Source organism: Populus euphratica, unplaced genomic scaffold (assembly GCF_000495115.2).
Source record: "Populus euphratica unplaced genomic scaffold, PopEup_1.0 scaffold58.1, whole genome shotgun sequence".
NCBI classification, from domain to species: Eukaryota; Viridiplantae; Streptophyta; class Magnoliopsida; order Malpighiales; family Salicaceae; genus Populus; species Populus euphratica.
The window spans coordinates 1,114,424-1,136,133 of NW_011499864.1; the positions used below are offsets into that span (position 1 = coordinate 1,114,424).

A 21,710-nucleotide genomic window follows, 5' to 3' on the forward strand; every position below is an offset into this window, starting at 1 on the left:
AAAATTTATTTAATTGTATGGTAAAAAAAATAGGCACTCAAAAACCGAATACCAACTCAATACTAATTTTTTTTAGATCAAAATAACCCCATAAAAAATAAATCATAAAACTTAATTTTTAATAATTATGTTTTTTTCTATAATCATTTTTTATTTAATAATTTGATAAAAAAGCTAAAAAAAGAACATCAACCCACTACTGTTACATTTTTCTAAGATTAATATCAACCTATAAAAAAAATGAATTGAAATAAATCATAAAGCATTTTTTTTTTCAAAATGAGTTTTTATTTAACAATATGGCAAACAGTTTTTTTATTTAATATCATAATAGAAAAAATAAACAATTGTAAAGTTGAACATCAATTTATTGTAGAATATTTTTTTGATATCATAATAATTCTGAATTAAAAAAACCAAAATAAATAACAATTTTTAATTTTTAATAATCTTAATATTAAAAGATAAAAACAAATGTTACAACAAACTATAAAGTGTGCATAGGGGAATAGTATTTCCCCTCCTCTTTTATTTTTTTTTATTATAATAATAATAATTAACAGTAACAGTTACAACTACAATTCCATGGTTTGTGATTGAACATACATGGATGTATCGTGCAATTAGCACATGAACATCTAAAGCCTCATGGTGGGCTTGCTATATTTTTTTATTGTTCATATATAGGTTACATGACATCATATTATATCACTTCAATTTTCATTCACATGAAAATTATTTGTTCATGTTATAACCTAGTTTGAACTTAGTTTACGAACAGTGTCTTGAATAAATATTAAGATATGGGCCAACTTCTAAAAATTAAGAGACAAAATCATAGGTTGTTAAAATAAGCAAATAAAACCACATTTATTACATGTAGCCAGCAAATTATCTCAATGTTTTCCGGTTTGACTAGTATCCATTCCAATGCTTTTTTTTTTTTTTGGCTTGGCCGCAAGAGCTACCAAAAACGGTGACAAGTAACCATGGCGAAAGCCATTGCACAGAATACTGACTATAGCTCGCTATCGCTAGCTCCCCCTCCACTTGATGTTTTCCCATTCACTTCGACAAGCTCAGTGTCAAATATTAGAGTCGCTCCACCTGAAATTTTCATATAACCACCACATATTACTGTATGCCGATCACGATTCCAAGTAACGAAACAGGAAAGTTAAATCAATGGGTGTGTGTGTGGGTGTGTGTGTGTCTATCATGATAGTTTTATCAAATAGAACCAAACCAAAGATTCTAAGCAATATCATAAATTATCCTAGTCCTGAAAAGTCAGCTAAACACCAACTTGGCAAAGATAACTCAGCATCTCACTAATGAAAACAGTATGAAGGGTTTCAATACGAGAGTGGAAATAATATATTACCTGGAATGGTAGGAGGGGATCCCTGCTCCCCATAACCAAGTTTTGCAGGTATTTTCAATTTTCGCTTCTCACCTACACATGCTCCCAGCAGTCCTTGGTCCCATCCTGCAGTGGATGGATTTTATGTTAGCCTAAATAATTTCCATGCAAACCACATATATATATATATATATGAAGAAAGAAACCAAAAGATTGATTAAAGCAATGGTTGTTAATGCAGCTCAGACCTTTGATAACTTGACCACTGCCAAGCTCAAATGCAATAGGATCACCCCTTTCAAAGCTGGAGTCGAAAACTGTTCCATCAGTGAGTTTTCCCTGTGCAGAAAAAAACCTATGATATCAGCAAAAGAATTGATAGGTGGAATTAAGAAACCAAACTCAAAGAAATCAGAAAAGAAAAAATAAACAAAACTAACAATCATCTATCCTATGCATTTAAGCTTGTTCAATCATTTTGGGGGACCATAAGTCACAGGAGCCATTAGACTTCTTGTTCCATGCCAGTGTTTCTCCAAAGTGGCGCCCATCATCCTCTAAAATGGGGCTATGCTTGTTTACATGTCCAATTAACAGGTGCCTATCCTATGCACTTAGGATCCCTCCTTGTGTTGTATACTTTAGAGTTGGATGAGATACAAATGAAATGAAGTACAAATACTAGGAAAAATCTGCATTAAAAAAGGGCATGCCAAGCACGTACTTTGCATCCCTTAGGAGATACATAATGAGACCTAAGCTCCAAAAATACATAAACAGCCATAGACAAAGCCAATAATATATCATCGATAGAAGACATAACAAAAGCATACGACTAGTCACCAAATCTATAATTTCTAAAATTAGCAATCTCTTCACAAATGCCAACATAGTCTAATATCAATTAACACAACATATAACAAAAGAAAAAACTAGGGTTTCTCAAGTCCTAAGGTTACAATCCTCAATTGTAGAAAAAACTTTGTTGCAATATTTTCTGAAATTCAATCATTCTGAAAAATGCTTTGAAAATAACACGCTAACTGTTTATATAGTGGTCAAACCGGCCTAGTCTATAAAAGAAGACGAAACCGAAAATAAATAGAAAAAATAAGAAAGAAATCCAAAACTAACAAGAAAAATAAAGCAAATTCCAAAACGCCATCTTTTGAACCTAAATTGGACTAAAAAACGACCCAAACTGATTACAAGCAACTATCCCTCAAAATAATAAGTCTCGTAGTACATGCTAGAAAAATTTCAGTCCGGCCCAACAATCAGTTTAAAAATTATGTTCAAATTACTAATCTACTTCTGCCAGATGTATATCACCAAATCCTCCCGGAAAAATGCCAACATAAACGAAGCTAGAACGAATTCCAATTCAACAAATATCACAACACAACGTGGACAGTATAGTTACTGTTAATATTTTACAACTTCATCCTTGCACTCAATAATGTAAGGTCTAATGGATAAATAGATTAAATATCATACAAAAACTGCGATCCGACTTACTCGATAGTGTACTTTGATTCTATCTCCCTTGTGAGCGTGAACTTCACAAGTTTCGGGCTTGTACTGAAACGATATATAAGAAAAGAAATTCAAAATATAAGAAAATGTGACAGGAAAAAAACTCAAAAAATACACTTGAAATGCTATATTAGTGGGACCTCTGTAAGTCTCAAGGTTTTTCTTCTTATATTTAAAACCCTAGAAGAAAAATCAACGGAAGCAACAGAATTAGTCAGAGATTACCCTCACGCCGATCTGCAATTCCTTGACATCGCCGGATTTCTTGGCGGAAACTGCGAGAGACGAGACTGAATTTATAGATCAAAAGGAAGAAAGCTGTTAATGATTGGATCTAAATAAATCTCACAGATAATTACCCAGCGCTGACACTGATAGCAAAAGGAATATCGCGGTCGCCTTGGATGCGCAGTTGAAGCCCATCTTTGCAAATTGCGGTCTCTCTTGTGCGTGGTGTGTCTTCTGTTTGACGCTCAGTAGGAGACGGAGACTCGTTATATAACATGGAAGAGGTGCGCGAACCATATTTATCAGACCCGGACCCAGCCTGGTATTACACTGGTCTGGGCCAGGCCCTAGATTGTGGGTATTTTAATCGATGTATGGGTTGGAAGTCAACTTGGATACATTATAAACCCACGTTGATATATAGATAAGGTTAAAAAATAAACTGAAATAATATCTCTTATTTTAAAAAATCTCCAGCGTTTTTCTAATATTTAGAATAGAAAAGACAAGACATGAGAAGCAAAAATATTGCTTGAAATGTTGGAGATTGGAACACAAAATAAATGTGTATGGAAACAGAATTTTTGCAATCTGGAAATAAAGTACATATATTTTTTATTTATAAATACATTGAAATATTTTTTTTTTATTTTTAAAATTTATTTTTGATATTAATATATTAAATCAATCTAAAAACACTCTTAAAATTAAAAAAATATATTTTTTATAAAAACATTTTCAAACTGTAAAAACAAACTAAGATGTTCTCCGTCGTCTTAATATCCTATCAACCAAAAAGGGTAAAAAAACCTTAACATTTATTCAAATATAATTGAAACTAGAATTTTAGTTATTAAACAAGTATCATTAATTTTAAATTTTAAAAAATATTGCCCATATAAATTATGAGTGAAAATGTATGAAATAAGAAAATATGTTTAACTATCCTTCTATACACACACAAACACACACTACCAGTAACAACGTGAGGGGATTAGACCAGTTTACAAAATTAATGGAGAAGCATCGCAACGTTTCTGCTTGGAGTCAAGGCATCTATGGGGCAAGGTATATGGATAAACTTATATGTGAACCATTTGGCTACTTTCCGAATAGACACTTCGTGCATTTACATGCCGATGCTGAAGAAGATGTCAGCTGCTACAGGACTAGAGAATTGGCATAACGTGGACTGCCCTACCAAATCCAGTTACAACTTCAATCCAAATGCATCAATCCATGCACAAAATGGGAGACCAGGAGGAATTTTAGCGGTTATGCAATGCCAGTTTTGTTCATTCTGAAAACATCAATCCAATGGCACTGATACAACAAAGAAAAAACAAAGGATGCGTGCTACTGTGTTAAGCAAATTCTATGATCTAGTTGGTTTTGAAGCAAGAATTTGAGTTTCATTTGCAATGCCTTCCATCACTGAAGCAAAAGAAGTTCATGTCCATAAAGTATGATTTTCCACAGGTGACTGAACGTCTGTTTAAAAATGTAATTGAAATTATTTTTTAAAATATTTTTTATATTAAAATAGACCCGGACGACCCGGAAACCCGGACGACTCGGCAAAACCCGTTGACTTTTATTTATTTTTTTTATTTATTTTTTATTAAAACGACGTCGTTTTGAATTTTTTTTAAAATAGAAATTGACCCGGCCGACCCGTTCGACCCGGTCAAAACCCGGTGACCCGGTCAAAACCCGGAACCCGGGCCTTGGACCGGGCCAGCCACTGGGCCGGGTTTAAAAACTATGCTATGATATAGTTGGTTTTGAAGCAAGAATTTGAGTTTCATTTGCAATGCCTTCCATCACTGAAGCAAAAGAAGTTCATGTCCATAAAGTATGATTTTCCACAGGTGACTGAACGTCTGTTTAAAAATGTAATTGAAATTATTTTTTAAAATATTTTTTATATTAAAATACATCAAAATAATTTATTTTTTATTTTTTAAAAATTAATTTTTAGTAAAAGAAAATTAATTTTTTTGAAGCGTTCCCAAACAGAACCTCAGCCGGATCTGACATGCACACTTCACTTACAATGTCTTCCATTACTGAAGCAAAAGAAGTTAACGTCCATAATATATGATTTTCCACATGAAACTAAGCCAGCTCTAACATGCACACTTGATGTTTCACAATATTCCAAAACAATATGAATGTTAGGCCACTTTATTGTCATGGTTTCTAAGTGGTCAGACAGTCTACATTCATCATGGGAAAGCTAGTATTATCCCATTCCTGAAAGGCAGAAGCAACAGCAACCTCTTCTCCTGCATTGGCCGCAGCACTATCACCACGCACGTCCAGTAACTTTGAGCAAGATGCTCAGAATACAGTATCCAATGTGCTTCAAGCAATCATATTGTTAGTGTGGATAACTGCAGCTCATAATTCCATCTTCAAGCAGACAATTGCCTCCGATTTAATGAGGAATTCACATCCAACAAAGTAGCGAACACAGGCAATGGAATAAAAATTCTAAATGCGAGCACGGAGTCTACTGCCGACTTACAAAATGCAATCCATTTAACAAACTCTTATAATTCTTCTCACCCATGAATCCATCCTTCTTCCTCCACTCCTCTAATAACTCAAAAGCCTTATCAACCATTCCCTCCCTACACAAGCCTTCCAACACCGTCCTATAAGTCAACAGATCAGGCGACATTGAATCCCCCAGCATGTCAACCACAACCCCAATTGCTTCCTCGAACCTCCGCTCCATCCCAAGACTACAGATCAAAATCATGTAAGTACTCCCGCTGGGCACCAACCCCTTACCCTTCATTTCCTTGTAAAACCCTAAACCCTGCCCATTTCTCCCCTTTCCACAGAGTCCCTTTACTAAATAACTATAGCTATAAGCATTAGCCTCACAACCATACAACCCCATTTCGCGAAAAACCCTCACAGCCTCATCCACTTCCAAACACTTAGCATAAGCTTTGATGATCATATTGAGAACAAAAGTATCCGGTATCACTCCTGACGCCTTCATTTGCTTCGTCAAAGATTTCACCGCATGCAAATACACATAACAAACATTCAACTTATTGAATCTCCTAAGCAATGAATTAAACAACAACGTGTAAGTATCCAATGTGGGCTTACAATCCTCCGATTTCAACATTTTCTTATAGATATCAAAGGCGCGATTAAACAACAACTTACGGCCACAGCAGAAGCGAATCATCGAATTATATAGTGGAACACTAATCTCACAAGCACCAGCAATCACCTCTTCGATTAGAGTCTCTGCCTGGCGGTATCGCCTGCCGCTGATCAGGATTTTGATCACGGTCAGGTAGGTCATGTGATTGTGCTTGTAATTACGTTGCTGCGCCGTCCAACGGAAGATATCGAGAGCGAGATCCGGGTCGGACTGGGCCCGGATGGCTGTATCGACATCGGTTGGGGTGAAACCCGGTTTGAGGTTTTGGGTCCATGTTTCGAATTGGGTTTCGAGTGGGGTTCGAGTTGGGGTTTTGAGGAATGGGATTTCGGGCGGTTGGGATTGGGGGTTTTCGGAGAATGGGCGGTGCTGGTGATAGAGTGAAGGGTCGGTGATTTGACGAGTGGATGGAGGTGGGAGTGGAGAGAAGACAAGTCTGGGTTTCTTGAGAGTGGAGGAGAGGAGGCGATTTATGCTCACATGAGGCATTTTCCAACGAGGGTGAGACGGGAGAGAAGGGGGAGAAGTAGAAAAAGAATTAACGAACCTTCTTCTATGTGAAGCGAAAGTTGCCGGGTTAGGGCCTGGTTGGGGCATTTTTTTAAAGTATTTTTAAAAAAATTAAATTTTTTTAAAATTATAATTTTAAAAAAATAAAAATATTATTTGTATGTTTTTTAATTAAAAAATATTTTAAAAAACAATAAAAAAAGTTTCGACAAAATAATTTTAGTTTGGATTTTAAAAAATATATATTTAATTAAAATTATTTTAAAATAAGTTTTCACATGTAAAAATAATATTTTAATTTCTATAAAATTAATATTTAAATGAAATATAAAATTAATATTTAAATGTAATTATATGTAAGGTTTAATATAAAAATTATAAGTTACTTTATTAATTAAATATATTTTTCTCTGATAAAAAACAGTACCTATTATGAAAACCAATAATTTTTTTTAATGTGGGAAGAGATAATGGTAATGATAGATAGCAAATTTAGATTTTAAAAAAAATAGCATATTTTTTTTTAAAAAAATAACAGTAGAAAAAATAATTTTTTTAAAAAAACCGTAATTTCCCCCAGCGAGTTTTTTAAAAAATTGCGAGTAAGAACTATATCATTTAAACAAATTACATGTGGAAAATGCGGTTTTTTTATAAAAAAACAGCACTGATCATTTTTTTATATAAATATGTCTTCTTTTAAATATCACAGTTTTCATCTATAATTTTCCATTGGTTGTGTTATATTTGAAAAAGCTTTTTGTCAAACTATTTCCTCGAACCTTTCCGACACATGTTAACTTACACATCCAAATAATATTTATATCGAAATAATATAATTTTAAAAAAATCTGTATTTATTTTATATATTTTTTGATATTTTTTAAATATAAAATTACATATCCAAATAATATTCCAAAAATAACATTCAAAAAACTAAATTAATTGTATAAATGGACTAAATTAAATAGTTGGATTAAAATTTTTGAAAGATCAATAACCTTTATCAAAACAATTAACAATTTAGCTTACCCTGGACAAATTTAAAGCTTATATATGCATATGGGCTTACTCTAAAAATCACTACAAGCTTAGGCCAGGACTAGAACACCCCACCCAGCCCAGGAATGCTCCCGTTGAAAAGCGTCAGGGAGTTCAATGGAGTAGGTGATTAAAATCCAAGCGTCAGTTCGCTTTACACTACTGTAGACCGGACGGAGGTAATGCTCCTTGGCTTCTACGCTGCTACAATCGCATTCTGTTTGTCTCAGGTTTTACCCAACACCCTTTCTTTCTCTTTTTGTGTTGAAAGGTTGCATGCTCTCCCCCTTGCTTGTCTTGCAAAGTTGTGGGCGGTGATTATTTTTTGATCTTTTTTCTTTTATTGTAAAAAATGGGATTTTTTTTTAATGTGGGTTTCTCTTAATTTTCTATTTTTTTGCTTCCCCATGTTGTATTTTCTCGAATCTTGAACATGGATGCAACTATTGCTTGACCCTTCGTGGTTACGGTAGTTTTCTTGCTTACATTACGAAATATTGCATCCTTGCCGGTGACTCACTTTTATCATTATTTTTCGTTCTTTTTCGTTTAGATTCATGTTATGTTCTAAGCTTTTGTTGCTCCTTTTCCTGATTTATTAATAATTTCTTCTAACTTAGGATTCTGAAAGAATATTCAACCTCGTGAATGCTTGTTAGGCAAGTTAGTTATATTAATGACTGCTTAATGGCTTAATTTTTGCAGTCTTATCTGACTGAACTGCATGTATTTGATTATTCGAATGGCATTGGCTGCTTGGTTTACGTTTAGATGATTAATAGTGATATATGCTTGCGACTGCTGCCATTTCTTTGTGAATACTGTGTTCCTTGGTCCTTAATCAAATGCTTAATTTCCATTTCTTTTTCCTTTTTTTTTCTCTGCAATTTAAGTGTTTTTTATGTGGTAAACGATTGTTTCTTATTTGTCATTCGTTGTGGTTATATTGCTTATGGTAGTTATAAATTAATTATATCGTAAATGGTTTGCCCTTTTTGATTATGAATAAAGATGGTAGTCGTTCATTGTTTGGAGCCATTAACTACACCTTTATGCCTTGTTATAGGAGGAGTGGATGCGGAGATGGTGAGCATACGAAGACGCAAACTTATAGGACATCCTACTGGTATACTCAACTGTAACCTCTACATGCTTCCAAATGGGAATTTATCTTTTAAGTTGAATGAAAAATGGTGGTTTTGTGCTAGTGAAGCAAATATCTATTGGTTTCGTGTATTGGATTTTGTTTATTTGTTTATGTTGATTGCTTGACAAATATATCAAATAATTTATTTTATATGATAGAATTGTTCCTCCCACCATTATTATCATCATGATTTCAAAATTTTCACCACTAATTAAGTACTCGATTAAATATAACAGGCTTTGTAGGAAGAGGTTCATCTTCAGCTACGCTTCCTGGTATTCCTGATGCCCAAGTTCCTAAATATCCTGAGCGTGGTGGCAAACCTGCTAACATGCGTCACATACCCTTAGTTACTCTCAACCAACTTGTTGAAGTAAGTTGGATGTCTTGGAGTTTCCTTCTCGTGAATATACTATTTTGTGATAGTTACTTCTTCTGCACTATCTTTTTGAGCTTAATGATATTATCAGGTGGGACGCATTACTTTTATAGATTTTACTTCAAGAACATTCCTTTGCTGTCTTAGAAAATGAATGCCTTAGCATATGATTGGTAAACCCCAATAATATTAAATTCATCTGTCAAGTTACTGCATCCTTGTGGATTGTATAACTCCAGGGCAAAATGAACGGAAAGAAATGGAATCCTTAAAATTGATTTTATCTGTAGATGCTGAAATCGCTTAGGAATGAAAATGCACTTGAATGTTATGCCCTGGTCATAACCTTTCTTGAAACAAGAATTCTGTAAAGCACAAGAACTTGAATGGTATATTTATTTCATTTCAAAAACTTGCCCTCGTAATTTGTGATATCTTGTAAGGCACTGGAAAAACCAACCATCTTAGACATGCATGCTTTTATGGATGATGCATTAAACTGTTCTTCAACTATTTAAAAAACTGAAAAGGGGGTTGTCTTATAGAGTTCTATGAGCTGGTAAATTGCTGTTGGGGCATATCTTATATGGCAAAACTGTTCTGTAGAATTACTATTTTCTCAACCTGATTTCGATGATAAAAATACCATACTCGATAATTCTACTTTGATAGGTCACTGCTGACAGTTGCTATTATTATTCAAAATAAAAAAGTATGTTTTGGACGTAAAGTGAACAGGTAGGTAAATGTGGCTATCTAATTTTCTAGATAATGCTAGAAAGAAGTCCCTTCTCATCAAAAAGTCGTGTTTCCTGCTTGCAAGAGGTGGTCTGGTTGGTTTTGTTTGTTTTATGTACTACAGGATCTTGCATACCTGCATGCTGTGCAGATTGATACAGGTATCGTGTTGTTTTTGTTATGCATGTATAGGAATGACATGTGGTCGTATATATGTGGAGAGTGTCCATCCCAAATCCTAACTTCACTTAAAATTTTGTTAGAGGAACTACCTTGCACTATATATTTGACACATTGATAGATGAAACCAAAAGAGATCCAGATTTACAATTATCCAACCTTCAACAAAGTGAAAAATAGCTCACTAAAGATCCTTACAATTTCTTGGACTAAGTTTATACAAACTTCAATTTTACTTGATAGTCTAGCTTGAAATATAGATCATTCCCCCTTTTTCATATGACTTGATGAATAAATTTGGTCGCTTCCACCAACAAAAGCCACAATTCTACCTTAACCCTATGCTATTATAAAAGTTCCTTTTATAAACATTACCCATAGTAATCTCAAAATCAATTGTTAATCTTTGTTGAATATTATATTATAGACGATTAAACATTAATTATTTAATTAACATCTAAAATTCAATATTAAGATGCAGTATACATATATAAATACATATATTTTAAGGTAGAGTAAAAGATGAACAAAGAATTGTTAATGCACCTAGAAAGAAATAAATATTTGAGCTTGGTTCTAGGATGGATTTTATCAACACTTAATGAATTTTTTTACCAAACATTTTTTAAAAAACCAACTATAATTATGTGCAATAAAAGTAAACACTAAATTTTAACATGTAGAAACCGTTTCCAAGTATTTACCAAAATCAATATTGCTACTGTGCATGGAAGACACATAGATTAACTTAAGTATGAAGCTTTGCTTGTGTCGGCAGTTTGAATTTTGGAATTGTGATGCAGGTGAAGGAAGGAAAGGACACTGTAACAAATCCACCAGCAAAGAAACAGAAAGTACATGTCCAAATTGATCCAGAGAACCCCATGGAAGTGCATGCGTACCTAATGCAGCTGAAGGAAGATAACAAATTGGAACCTGGACCAATGCAAAGGAGTGAAAAAATGCCAGTGAAGGAGTTGATGGAGAAGTGTTATCCCCACATTTTTAGAGTGTTTCCTCAAGATCCGAAGGTGATTCTTGAATTTCCTAACAAATCAGAGCAAAATGAATTCTTATATTGTCAGTATTGGCTTTTCCTCTTTGAGGTGAGGGACATAGTTTCGATAGACAAAAGCGTCTCACCCGAACATGTGGAGTCATTAGTAAAGGTGATAAAAAATTTGGAGAAACAAGGTTTTGACTGTAGATTCTTAAGGTCGGAATTGGTAGTGGTAGGGTACAAGATGAAAAAACAGCTAGAAATTACGTTGGCAGAGAAGAGTGTGATCTTGACAAGGACAACTAGTCTGGAGAGAGAATTGCAAGCTGCAGCAAGAAGGAAGGACAGGGAAGCAGAATTGGATAAGAGAGGAAATCAGATAGATGGAATGACCCCAGAGATTGAAACATCGTCGAAGCCAGAACTGGATCAAGATAACAGGCTGGGAGAGTTGAATAAGCTTCCTTCAACTGCTTTAGAGCAAGAGTTTGTACAAGTAATTCTAGAACGCTACAAGAAGATGCTGGAATGCAAGGAAGAAGAAGAGAAAAGACTTGATCGAGTTCTGGAGAAAATTAACCAGCTTCTCCAAGACAAAGCTTTTCCATAGTAGTGAATCCTTCTAATGGTGTAGCATTTTGAATGCCTTTTTTCCGATGGGGGTAATAGCTAACCATTTGTAGAGTTGCTTGCTTTTCCTGAAAATGGCTCATGTCACATGTGTATCAGATTTGAGCACCTTAAATTACTCCTGCCAACCGGTGAGTAAACGAATTGTGTAGTTGATAGTTGGCCAAAAGAATTCTCAACAGGCAATGGTTCTAGTGAGATGGCAGGTAATTAAAGTTAAAGCACCTCTGTAGTACTTGTGCATGTTCTTCATGCACAAACATAAGTGAATGCTTTCGACAAACAAATGTTCAATAAGTGAATAGCAGTCTCACTGGCAGTATCACATCACTGTTTAGTTTTTTAAAATGTAGAATTGTTGTTTTTAAAATATGTTTTTATTTAAAGATATATTAAAATAATATTTTTTTTATTTTTAAAAAATTATTTTTGACATCAGCACATTACAATAATAAAATATCAAAAAATATATTAATTTAAAGTAAATAAATAAACAAAAATTAATTTTTTAAAAAAGTATTTTTAAAATATAAAAATATACATGTGAGTATTAATGTTAAAAATATTTTAAAAAATAATCTAAATATTTGAAAACAACTCCCCGAATCATCATCATCATCATGGTGATCAGAGATGGTTCTCTACTGTTTCATGGGATAAAAAGTGAGCTGCAAGGATAGCTGGCTTCAGTATCAAAATAATGCTCATCTTAGAATTTCGATTAATCCATCCACCTCAAGTATGATTTGTGTCCCCGTGTAGATAGAATTCTTCGCTCAATTTGACCCTCGGAGGCTCGCTCTTGTTCTATTTATTGAGCCAATTGAGCTCAGCGTTGTACAATTGGGCTGCAAGATGGCCAGTTGAGTCGGTGTCAGGCTGCAAGATTTTGAAGATTGGGGACTAATATGCATTTGGATTGATAGCTATCTACTTGAGAGTCGTTTGGGGCGTCTTTGAAATGACATTTTTAAAAAATTTAATATATATATATACACGCACATATTGATACGTTGATATCAATATATTTTTGAGTAAAAATATTTAAAAAAAATAATTATTATATTTTCAAACACCCTTTTAATATTATTATATATATTTTTTCTCAATTAAAATACATATCAGTTTTGGTAAAATTTATGTACATGTAAATATAAATTTGTTTTTTAATAAAATAAATTTATTTAAAAGACTGGTTGACTGGTAAAAAATATATATTTTTTAAGCTAAAATGTTTTAATATCAAGTTAAAAAAATATGTTTTGATAAAATCTAAATTGGAAAAGGTGGGAGAAAAATAATTATAAAAATATAAAATTGATATTTTATTAAGTTTTCCCCCCCACTTTCTCTTAGAATAGGAGAGAATCGTTTATTTTATGTGGGACCTGCATGAGAAAATATTTTCTCTACATTTTTACATTCCTTCTAGTTTCGTTTTATGTTCCCATGCTCGTAAAATGCCTTGAGATTTGCCTTGTCCTCTCCTTACTTTTCTTCCTTCCACGTCCCATCCTTTTCAAACGCTAAGATTGTGCTGGCCGTCTACTTTTCTTTGTTGCCTTACCTCAAAATAAAACAATTAAAAATATAAAAAATGATTCTTTAAAGATTTTAAAAATTAGCTGTTTAATTTCTGGAAGTGGGTTTTTTTAAAAGTTAAAGATATATTTGTTTCATTATAAAAAAAAACACGAGAATTGAAGGTTTTTAAGATGAAACTCTATTTATTTCACTTAAATAATATATAAAACATTAAATATTTCAAAACTATAAAAATATACAATGCAATTTACCCTAATATACACTCTTTTTTGGAAATGCAGGTATCCTAGGCTAGTTTTCGCACACGAGACCAAGTCCTTGTATCACAGAAGGTCTGTGGTATCAGGAGATTTAGATTAAATTGATATTATAATAGAAGTTGTGATTTAAAGTATTTTTTATTTTAAATATATTAATATAATATTTTTTATTTAAAAAATTATTTTTAATATTAGTATATTAAAATAATTTTAACATATATAAAATTTAAAAAATATATTTTATATATATTCCCAAACACAGTCTTCGAGAGATTCAAACAGGAGATGAAAGAGCAAACCTCCAAGCCCCTGGCTAAACATGTAAATACGGCTGGACCAATCCCTTAGGATTCCTAATATACACAGAAACTGTGTTGAGCTTGTATGAATCTTAATTTAATTATTTATTAGTTTTATGATATTTTGTGTATTCTTTTCAAGTAAATAATTGATTTTAAAAAATATTTAAATGAAATTATGTTTTGAAAGATAATTTAAATTTAAATTTAAACAGCACGACACTAAATTACCAAACAATTAAATGATTTTATAACAAAGTACAGCAATTAATTATTAAGTAATTTTACACGTTTAATCTCACAGCACAATATAATACAACAACACATCATAGTACATCACAACACAACAAATATAACAAATGCCATGCATTTTAAAAAAAGATTGTGTAAATATAAAATTCATAGAAAATAGAAAAAAGAGGTTGTTGACCCAGGTAATGTGATCCCCCGAGACAACCAGTCATAGAAAATAGAAAAAAGAGGTTGTTGTCCCAGGTAATGTGATGTCTGGGCGCTGCCTGCGGTGCAGAGCAGTCCATACGGTAAATTTATATCCAAGCCCCAGTCACACAAGCAGTGTTTGAAAGCGTAAATTGTGTTTTTTAAAAATTTAAATTTTCATATATGTTAAAATTATTTAAATATAGTTAAAAAATAAAAATAATATTTTAATATATTAAAAAAAACATTTTAAACCCATAATTATCGTATACACAAACACCTATCATTCGCCTATACAAGTGGTTCTTGGGACTTTTGTCTCTATGCACCGAGAGCTGTGTAATGGACTGGCTTCGTAGGAGGCTGGCAACTTCATCCAATTATATAATGGGAAATTTGGTCCGATTCTCCATAGAAGTTTCCGAACGTTGCATCTATAACAAATAAAATGATAATTAAAGGTTTGTTTTTGGCAAGTTGCTACTAATGTATACTTTCATATAGAGGTGCATGTGTCGAATCCCGTTGGGATTTGTCTTGATTTAATAATTGGAATTCGGATTCGACTGGTGAAGGTGAGCTGGTGGATGAACTCGAATTTATTTTAAAATTATATTAATCACTTATCCTTCTATAATTATTAATCAATCTGGTAAACTCATCTGATTAACTATATTCCAATTATAATTTGATGGTTGCCAATCAATCCTTAATTTTGTAACGTTATTTTTTTATTTTTTATTTTACATTTCCAACAAGTACATATAAATCAAACAAAGTATTTGCAGTAATACCAGTCAATAACTTTTAAATTCAAATGAGGTGATGATTACCTACTTGCACATCCAGCAAGTCGATCTCCTCCAGCTGCAGTCGCCCCAACTCTTGGTGCTCCTCACGGTTTCCAAAAGAGAGACACCACTCCAATATCTTTGCAATCCCAAGAGTCCATACTTAACCATATTATCATTAATTCATTTTATTTCCTTGCATTATTTACCATGTATCAATTTACATTTCAGATATTTCACCATGACATCACGACCTTTAATTATCCATTTTACACACATTACTAATATAAAATTACAACATCTAAACACAACACCACACTCATAATTTCCATCCTCTTTTGGCCGGCCACTCACCACCTTCTAACCTAATTTTTTATATTAGATCTATGCTCCATACAAATTCTCTTTGATTTATTATATAAATCATGTTTAATCATACCACCTTCTAACCTAATTTTTTATATTAAATCTACGCTCTATACAAATTCTCTAACATCTCCCGATCCAAATCATGGGCACCTCCTCTCGCTTCCTGGTTTCCCTCTTTACAACACTCATTTTTCCTCATTAATTTCCCTTAATCCTGGTGTCTACATGTTTAATCACAAAAGATCTCACAATTTTTCTTTCAAATATTTGATTTTTTCTAAGTTTTTCCTCGTTAATTTCCCTTAATCTTTGTGTCACCCAAAGCATATATGCGTGTGTGTGACAATTTAGTCAACTCCCCTTATACCCACCTTCAAATATTTTTTATTTATTTTCTGAGTAATTTTTTTTTTAAGTTCCAACACATGTTACCATCAAATCTAAGCCATACCATATCAAATTTCATTAAACTATAATCAATTTCATTCCTTATTTCTTTTTTTCATCTACTTTTTATTTGTTTTTCTAACTCTTTTTTTCCAGTATTTTCCGCATGAATATTTTATTCCAAATTCTCAAGTCTATAATCGTCCCCGTAACTCAAATATTCACTTTACTTGCTTAACATAATATTTTTCTTATTAATTATATAGAATTTATTAACAAGTTTATATGATGGCTAGCACATAAAATATTTAAAAAAAAATAAATATTTTTTCTAGTTAATTTTATTCATTTTATTTTTTTAATTTTTTATTATTTACTATGAACTTTTTCTAGTTTAATATAATATTTTTTCCTGTACAGTATTGTTAAGTTTTTATAATTTTTTTTACATAAATCGCAACTTTTTAACAAGTGAATACATTAAAAATAAAATTAAATATTTTAAAAGTCTTACTATATTTATAATATTTTTAATCTTGTAGTCTCCCGTTCGAATTCCCAGATTATTAATATAATAATCATTAAAAATTTATATTATTATTAACTTTAAAATATATAAAATTAATTAAAATATAATGATTTTTACAGCCATTTTAGTTAAAAAGGTCACATCATTGTCTACTTGTCCGAGGAAAGAGCTCATTAAGAAAAGCAAAAGAAAGGCACACCGACCACGTATCAAGTACTTTTTAACTTTCTATTGTTTTGGCCGTAGGCAGCCAAAATTGGCATAGAATAAATATATTTGGCGATGTTGTGTAAAGTATTTTTATAAAAATATATTAAAAAATCTTTTAAAAATTTATTTAAAAATTTTATATTAATATATTAAAACCATAAAAATATATTAAAAAACATAAATTTAATATTTTATCAAAAAAAATTAAAAAATACTTAAAAAAACATGTTAAACTATAAAAACAAACACACTTTACAAAAGGTAAACCCCTCATCGATCACAGCACTCTTTGTTGAACATAGCGACGTTAACGTGCCGGCAATTCAACGTTGATGTATTTTCCCATATAAAATGTTTTTTTCCTCACAAATACTTCTTCAAATAACATAAATAGCATCGCTGGCTATTTACATGCTATTTGGTACTGTGATTTAATTATATTTTTATTTTTTAATATTGTGTTTGGTACTGTGATTTAATTATATTTTTACTTTTTAATATTGTGATGTGAAAAATAAAAAATACTTTAAAAAGTAATATTTAATATACCATTTAAAGCCATCAAGCATTGCAGGATGCTGCTCTGTCTGTCTGGTTTTTTTTTTTTCTTGAAGTGCTTGTTGTCTATTTTGGCCCTTAATTTATTTCTTCAGCAAAGTCATTTAATTTTCCCAGCGAATCTATCTATAGCCATAGCCACCAGGCCATTACGCAAGAAGGACGAAGCTGGTAAACGCCTCATAATGGGACTCCATCCATCTTAACTGAGAAGAGCTGTATAACTAAGGTAGCGTTGGATTCAAATTATGTTTTTTTTTAATATATTTTGACATGTTAATATAAAAAATATTTTAAAAAATAAAAATATATTATTTTAATATATTTTTAAATATAAAATATTTTAAAAAAATCTTACCAAACACCGTATAAAACTAAGCTATAAAAAGCATTGAATTCTTAAGGATTTGGATATGAAGCATAATCATGAAAAAACCAGGTTTATTTTATAGGATAATCAATAAATTGTTGATTCAAAATTTAGTTTGAGTTGATTTTTAAGTTGGTTAACTTTATTTGTTTTTGAATTTTAAAAATATTTTTTTTTGTTTTAAATTATTTTTTAATGCTTTTCTATTATTTTGATTGATCAATATCAAAAATAAATTTTAAAAAATAAAAAAATATTATTTTTATATATTTTCTTTTAAAAAATAACCATTATATTTAAGCTCTAAAAAGACAGTGCTTAATCAATAAAATTTAATTATTTACAAATGATATTATCAAATACAATCTAAACACAATTAACAAAAGAAAAAGAAAAAAACAACACAACATTCTAACCCAACCATTTTTCTACATCTATGTCAAGAGGGATCGTACAACTACGTTAAAAGCCAAGAAACCATAAGGCAACCACTTGCTTAGCTGCTTCTCGCCTAAGCTTGTTATGAGCACAAAGCACAAACTGTATACGAGCCACCAGAGAGCCACTGGGCCACGGCATCAAACGGCTAATTTGCACCTTTTGACATGGGCATTTCTTTTTCCAAGTCATCATGTTCCCTGTCTCATGAGCCTTCTTTCTACCCTCTTTCCTAGAAACCAAGCAAAAGCCTGGCATCGCAGGAAGCCCCGCTCATCTCTCCTTTATTTCCCTTGTCTTGTCACATATGTTAGCCTTCATTTCACTCTATTCTTTCTGCGTCGCCCTCGACCTCTGCCCCCTTTCTCTATCCTTCCACAAAAGCTAAAGACAGAAAAAAAAAGAGAAAAAAAAGCGACATATTCCTTGGTATCCCACCTGGCACATTATTCCCAACAGCAACAAAAGAAGCCGACATCACTATATCTCTGAACTCAACAAGTTATTGCCTTGGTCAGTGCTCTAGTTGAACTCCCGCATCATGTTTTAAACCCCCACGCCTCCCTAGAAGTCTGAAAAAACCCCTTCTCTCTTCAATTCCTTGGAACCATTCAGATCCCCTGTTATCTCCATTCTCTACAGGTCCTTCCTCTGCTTATTCTCCATAACCGCTAAAATAACTTGACGCGAAAGAGCAATGATGGGGTTAGGTTTCGTCCCCATCTTCAGTCTCGCTCTCTTAGTTTCCATTTCAAGTAAGTGTATCTTTTGTTTCTTTAAGATTGACGAACTGGGTTTTGTGTTGTTTTAAGTCTAACCCTAACCCCATTGGTCTTCACACTTGCAGGTGCAGAGATCTCTAACAAGGTGGGCATAAACTACGGTCAGCTAGGAAACAATCTCCCATCTCCTTCAGAGTCAGTGGAGCTAATCAAATCCCTCAAAGCCAAACGAGTCAAGATCTATGATGCCAATCCAGACATCCTTAAATCCCTCAAAGACACTGACATCCAAGTTTCCATTATGATCCCTAACGAACTCATACAAAACATCTCCAAAAGCCAATCTCTCTCAGACCACTGGGTTAAAACCAATGTCGTCCCCTACTACTCCGATGTCAAAATCCGATATCTCCTCGTCGGAAACGAAATCCTCACAAATCCTGACACGGGCACATGGTTCAACCTTGTACCTGCCATGCGCCGAATCAAAGCTTCCTTAAAATCCCACAAGATCAAAAAAATCAAAGTCGGCACCACGTCTGCGATAAACGTTCTCGAGTCTTCATTCCCACCATCGAATGGCACGTTCCGGTCCGATATCTCGGGCCCGATAATTAAACCGATGTTGCGATTCTTGGACCGGACCAAATCTTTTTTTTTCATCGATGTCTACCCTTATTTCGCCTGGGCCGACAACTACAAAAACATCAATTTAGACTACGCTCTTTTCAAAGCCAAGAACCTAACATACACCGACCCGGGTACAAACTTAACCTACACCAACCTCTTAGACCAGATGTTAGACGCTGTCGTTTTTGCGATGAAACGGCTCGGGTATCCGGGCGTTCGTCTTTTTATTGCTGAAACGGGTTGGCCTAATGATGGAGATATTGACCAAATCGGAGCAAATATTTACAACTCAGCCACTTTCAATCGCAATGTCGTAAAAAAACTCACAACAAAACCCGCAATCGGAACCCCAGCCCGACCCGGTTGGGTCATACCCAGTATCATCTTCGCCCTGTATAACGAGAACCAGAAACCGGGTCCGGGTACGGAGCGACATTTCGGATTATTGTACCCAAATGGGACCAAAATCTACGAGATTGATCTCAGTGGAGACACGCCGTTATCAGAGTACAAGAAGCCCTTGCCGGCTCCGACCAATAACGAGCCATATAAAGGGAAGATCTGGTGCATGGTTGCTAAAGGAGTCAACGAGACTGCAGTGCGAGATGCGTTATCGTACGCTTGTTCGCAGGGGAATGGAACTTGTGACGCGATCCAGACCGGAAAGAAGTGTTATAAGCCGGATTCGTTGTTTTGGCATGCGAGTTATGCGTTTAGTTCGTATTGGGCCCAGTTTAAGAAAAGTGGTGGGACCTGCTCCTTCAACGGGTTAGCTACGATGACGCCTAAGGATCCAAGTAAGTAATTTCCATGAAACGCCTCAGGATTACTTTATATCCGTTGTTTGTCTACGGTCGTTCTATTGATTGATCATTGTTGTTTGGTGTTTCGTTACCGTTGATGTGACCAGTTGTGGGATGGTGGGCCCAATTTGAGCGACTGCTCAAATTAGGGCATGATGATCACTTGAACTATAAATGATTTGGTCAAGAATAGCCCTTAACTTTCGACATGGAGAATTTCATCAGTTTTTCAAATTTGGCAGGCAGCATTTGCCCTTAACTTTCGACATGGAGAATTTCAAATTTGGCAAGCAGCATCTGTTTTGAAATTATAAAAAAAATCATGTGTTTGCTGAAGAAATTTTATGGCAGTAACAAGTAGATATCTATGGCTATTTTGATGATGGGATCTGTCGTTTTTATAAATTTTATTTTTGCTATTAAATATATCAAAAATATTTAAAAATATCAAAAAAATTAATTCTAAAAAAAATCAATTTTTTTAAACACATTTTTAAAAAACACATTCATATGTGATTCTTTTTATATTTATCTCTCTTCTATATTACGAGGCAGTGTTTATCAATGTTGTTTAACCTGTGTTTGGCATGGAAAAACATAAAAAAATAATATTTTTTCAGGCTCAACGCACGCGCTTAGTTTGAGAAAATAATTTATTTTCCTCCGGGATTTTATTATAGGTTTTGGACATTGCAAGTTCCCAGGTGTAACTCTTTGAGGGGGAGCTGTCGGAGCTGTCCATCTGGGCAAAGGGCACAAGGATGCAGGAAGCCATGAACTGACGATTTTGGTGTTCTCATCTTGCAGAGCTAGTGATTTTGGTGCCCCGTTTAATTATTACTTTATTTATTGAAATAATATATCTCTAAGGACGCTTCATGATTCAACAACGATTAATTAAAGTGGACGGCACCTGAATCACCTTGGTCTAGTATTTTTTTCATTAAAGAGTTGATTAATTTGTGCTAATTTGGGCAGATTCTTAAGATGGTTTCCAAAAATGTTGTTGGGTCCATACTTTATTTTAGTTTGTTGTTTAGTTAGTCATTGTTTTTTAATAATAATAAATCTCTTCACGAAGGCAACGGCTCTTTCTAGAGGGTCTATTCAGGTCCTGGAATCTGGCACGTCATGCATGTCAGCAGCACCTTTTTGTCTTCGCATTTTCCTCCAGTTTTGGGTGGCCGTCTATCGCACAGGCAGCCTCGATCCCTCGTGCATTCTTTAATGAAGTCAAGAAGACTCGGGGGGTTTATTAGTCTTGTAATCCAAGTGACCAACGATTTAATATAATTGGGATGAGCCTTAGAACAAGATGAGCTACAGCACAAAGTTTTATTCTTTACTTGGTTTAGTAAAATAAGCGGTGAGAATTCGGTTTTTGAGCTAAATTAAGGTTCGGTTTTTCAGTTTTTT

At 33.4% G+C, this 21,710-nt stretch overlaps 4 protein-coding genes and 2 long non-coding RNA genes across 8 annotated transcripts; 3 read left to right on the forward strand and 3 right to left on the reverse strand.

The window, feature by feature from the left end:
- Positions 1-784: 784 nt before the first annotated feature.
- Positions 785-3,390, reverse strand: FKBP15-1 (FK506-binding protein 15 kD-1). The gene is made up of 6 exons (XM_011026290.1): positions 3,259-3,390; positions 3,125-3,174; positions 2,882-2,944; positions 1,612-1,702; positions 1,385-1,489; positions 785-1,107 (listed from the first exon to the last, which is right to left on the reverse strand). The coding sequence occupies exons 1-6, from the start codon at positions 3,320-3,322 to the stop codon at positions 1,019-1,021; spliced, it is 462 nt and encodes a 153-aa protein (XP_011024592.1). The 5' UTR covers positions 3,323-3,390; the 3' UTR covers positions 785-1,018.
- On the forward strand, positions 1,709-2,707 carry LOC105125721 (uncharacterized). Its single transcript, XR_842280.1, has 2 exons — positions 1,709-2,429; positions 2,645-2,707. It is a non-coding gene; the product is annotated as an uncharacterized LOC105125721 (long non-coding RNA).
- A 1,003-nt stretch (positions 3,391-4,393) lies between the features above and the next one.
- LOC105125723 (uncharacterized) lies at positions 4,394-4,989 on the reverse strand. The gene is made up of 2 exons (XR_842281.1): positions 4,945-4,989; positions 4,394-4,552 (listed from the first exon to the last, which is right to left on the reverse strand). It is a non-coding gene; the product is annotated as an uncharacterized LOC105125723 (long non-coding RNA).
- Positions 4,990-5,310: 321 nt separating this feature from the next.
- LOC105125724 (Tetratricopeptide repeat (TPR)-like superfamily protein) lies at positions 5,311-6,888 on the reverse strand. Of its 3 annotated transcripts, none has more exons than XR_842283.1 (2): positions 5,503-6,888; positions 5,311-5,465 (listed from the first exon to the last, which is right to left on the reverse strand). XR_842283.1 is itself a non-coding variant. In XM_011026291.1 (2 exons), exon 1 carries the CDS (start codon positions 6,804-6,806, stop codon positions 5,643-5,645), a length of 1,164 nt encoding a protein of 387 aa, XP_011024593.1. In that variant the 5' UTR covers positions 6,807-6,888; the 3' UTR covers positions 5,311-5,595; positions 5,629-5,642. The 3 variants fall into 3 exon arrangements, 1 of the variants encoding a protein (XP_011024593.1); XR_842282.1 differs by having other exon boundaries at positions 5,311-5,460; positions 5,498-6,888; XM_011026291.1 differs by having other exon boundaries at positions 5,311-5,595; positions 5,629-6,888.
- A 1,033-nt stretch (positions 6,889-7,921) lies between these two features.
- On the forward strand, positions 7,922-12,166 carry LOC105125726 (uncharacterized). Its single transcript, XM_011026292.1, has 4 exons — positions 7,922-8,098; positions 8,935-8,994; positions 9,252-9,388; positions 11,116-12,166. The coding sequence occupies exons 2-4, from the start codon at positions 8,952-8,954 to the stop codon at positions 11,920-11,922; spliced, it is 987 nt and encodes a 328-aa protein (XP_011024594.1). The 5' UTR covers positions 7,922-8,098; positions 8,935-8,951; the 3' UTR covers positions 11,923-12,166.
- Positions 12,167-18,387: 6,221 nt separating this feature from the next.
- On the forward strand, positions 18,388-21,368 carry LOC105125727 (probable glucan endo-1,3-beta-glucosidase A6). The gene is made up of 3 exons (XM_011026293.1): positions 18,388-18,894; positions 18,987-20,288; positions 20,975-21,368. The coding sequence occupies exons 1-3, from the start codon at positions 18,837-18,839 to the stop codon at positions 21,010-21,012; spliced, it is 1,398 nt and encodes a 465-aa protein (XP_011024595.1). The 5' UTR covers positions 18,388-18,836; the 3' UTR covers positions 21,013-21,368.
- The last annotated feature ends 342 nt before the right edge of the window (positions 21,369-21,710 follow it).

What these genes read in the sequence shown, in the direction of transcription:
- LOC105125726 (XM_011026292.1), top strand. Translation starts at nt 8,952, where the DNA reads ATGGTGAGCATACGAAGACGCAAACTTATAGGACATCCTACTG. An exon ending in ACTTATAGGACATCCTACTG is followed by an intron (nt 8,995 to 9,251) that starts GTATACTCAACT and finishes TAAATATAACAG; the next exon opens with GCTTTGTAGGAAGAGGTTCA. An exon ending in CTCTCAACCAACTTGTTGAA is followed by an intron (nt 9,389 to 11,115) that starts GTAAGTTGGATG and finishes ATTGTGATGCAG; the next exon opens with GTGAAGGAAGGAAAGGACAC.
- LOC105125724 (XM_011026291.1), bottom strand. Translation starts at nt 6,806, where the DNA reads ATGCCTCATGTGAGCATAAATCGCCTCCTCTCCTCCACTCTCAAGAAA.
- FKBP15-1 (XM_011026290.1), bottom strand. Translation starts at nt 3,322, where the DNA reads ATGGGCTTCAACTGCGCATCCAAGGCGACCGCGATATTCCTTTTGCTA. An exon ending in AATTGCAGATCGGCGTGAGG is followed by an intron (nt 2,945 to 3,124) that starts GTAATCTCTGAC and finishes ATATCGTTTCAG; the next exon opens with TACAAGCCCGAAACTTGTGA. An exon ending in ATCCCCTCCTACCATTCCAG is followed by an intron (nt 1,108 to 1,384) that starts GTAATATATTAT and finishes TGAAAATTTCAG; the next exon opens with GTGGAGCGACTCTAATATTT.
- LOC105125727 (XM_011026293.1), top strand. Translation starts at nt 18,837, where the DNA reads ATGATGGGGTTAGGTTTCGTCCCCATCTTCAGTCTCGCTCTCTTAGTT. An exon ending in TCTCTTAGTTTCCATTTCAA is followed by an intron (nt 18,895 to 18,986) that starts GTAAGTGTATCT and finishes TCACACTTGCAG; the next exon opens with GTGCAGAGATCTCTAACAAG. An exon ending in GATGACGCCTAAGGATCCAA is followed by an intron (nt 20,289 to 20,974) that starts GTAAGTAATTTC and finishes ATTTTATTATAG; the next exon opens with GTTTTGGACATTGCAAGTTC.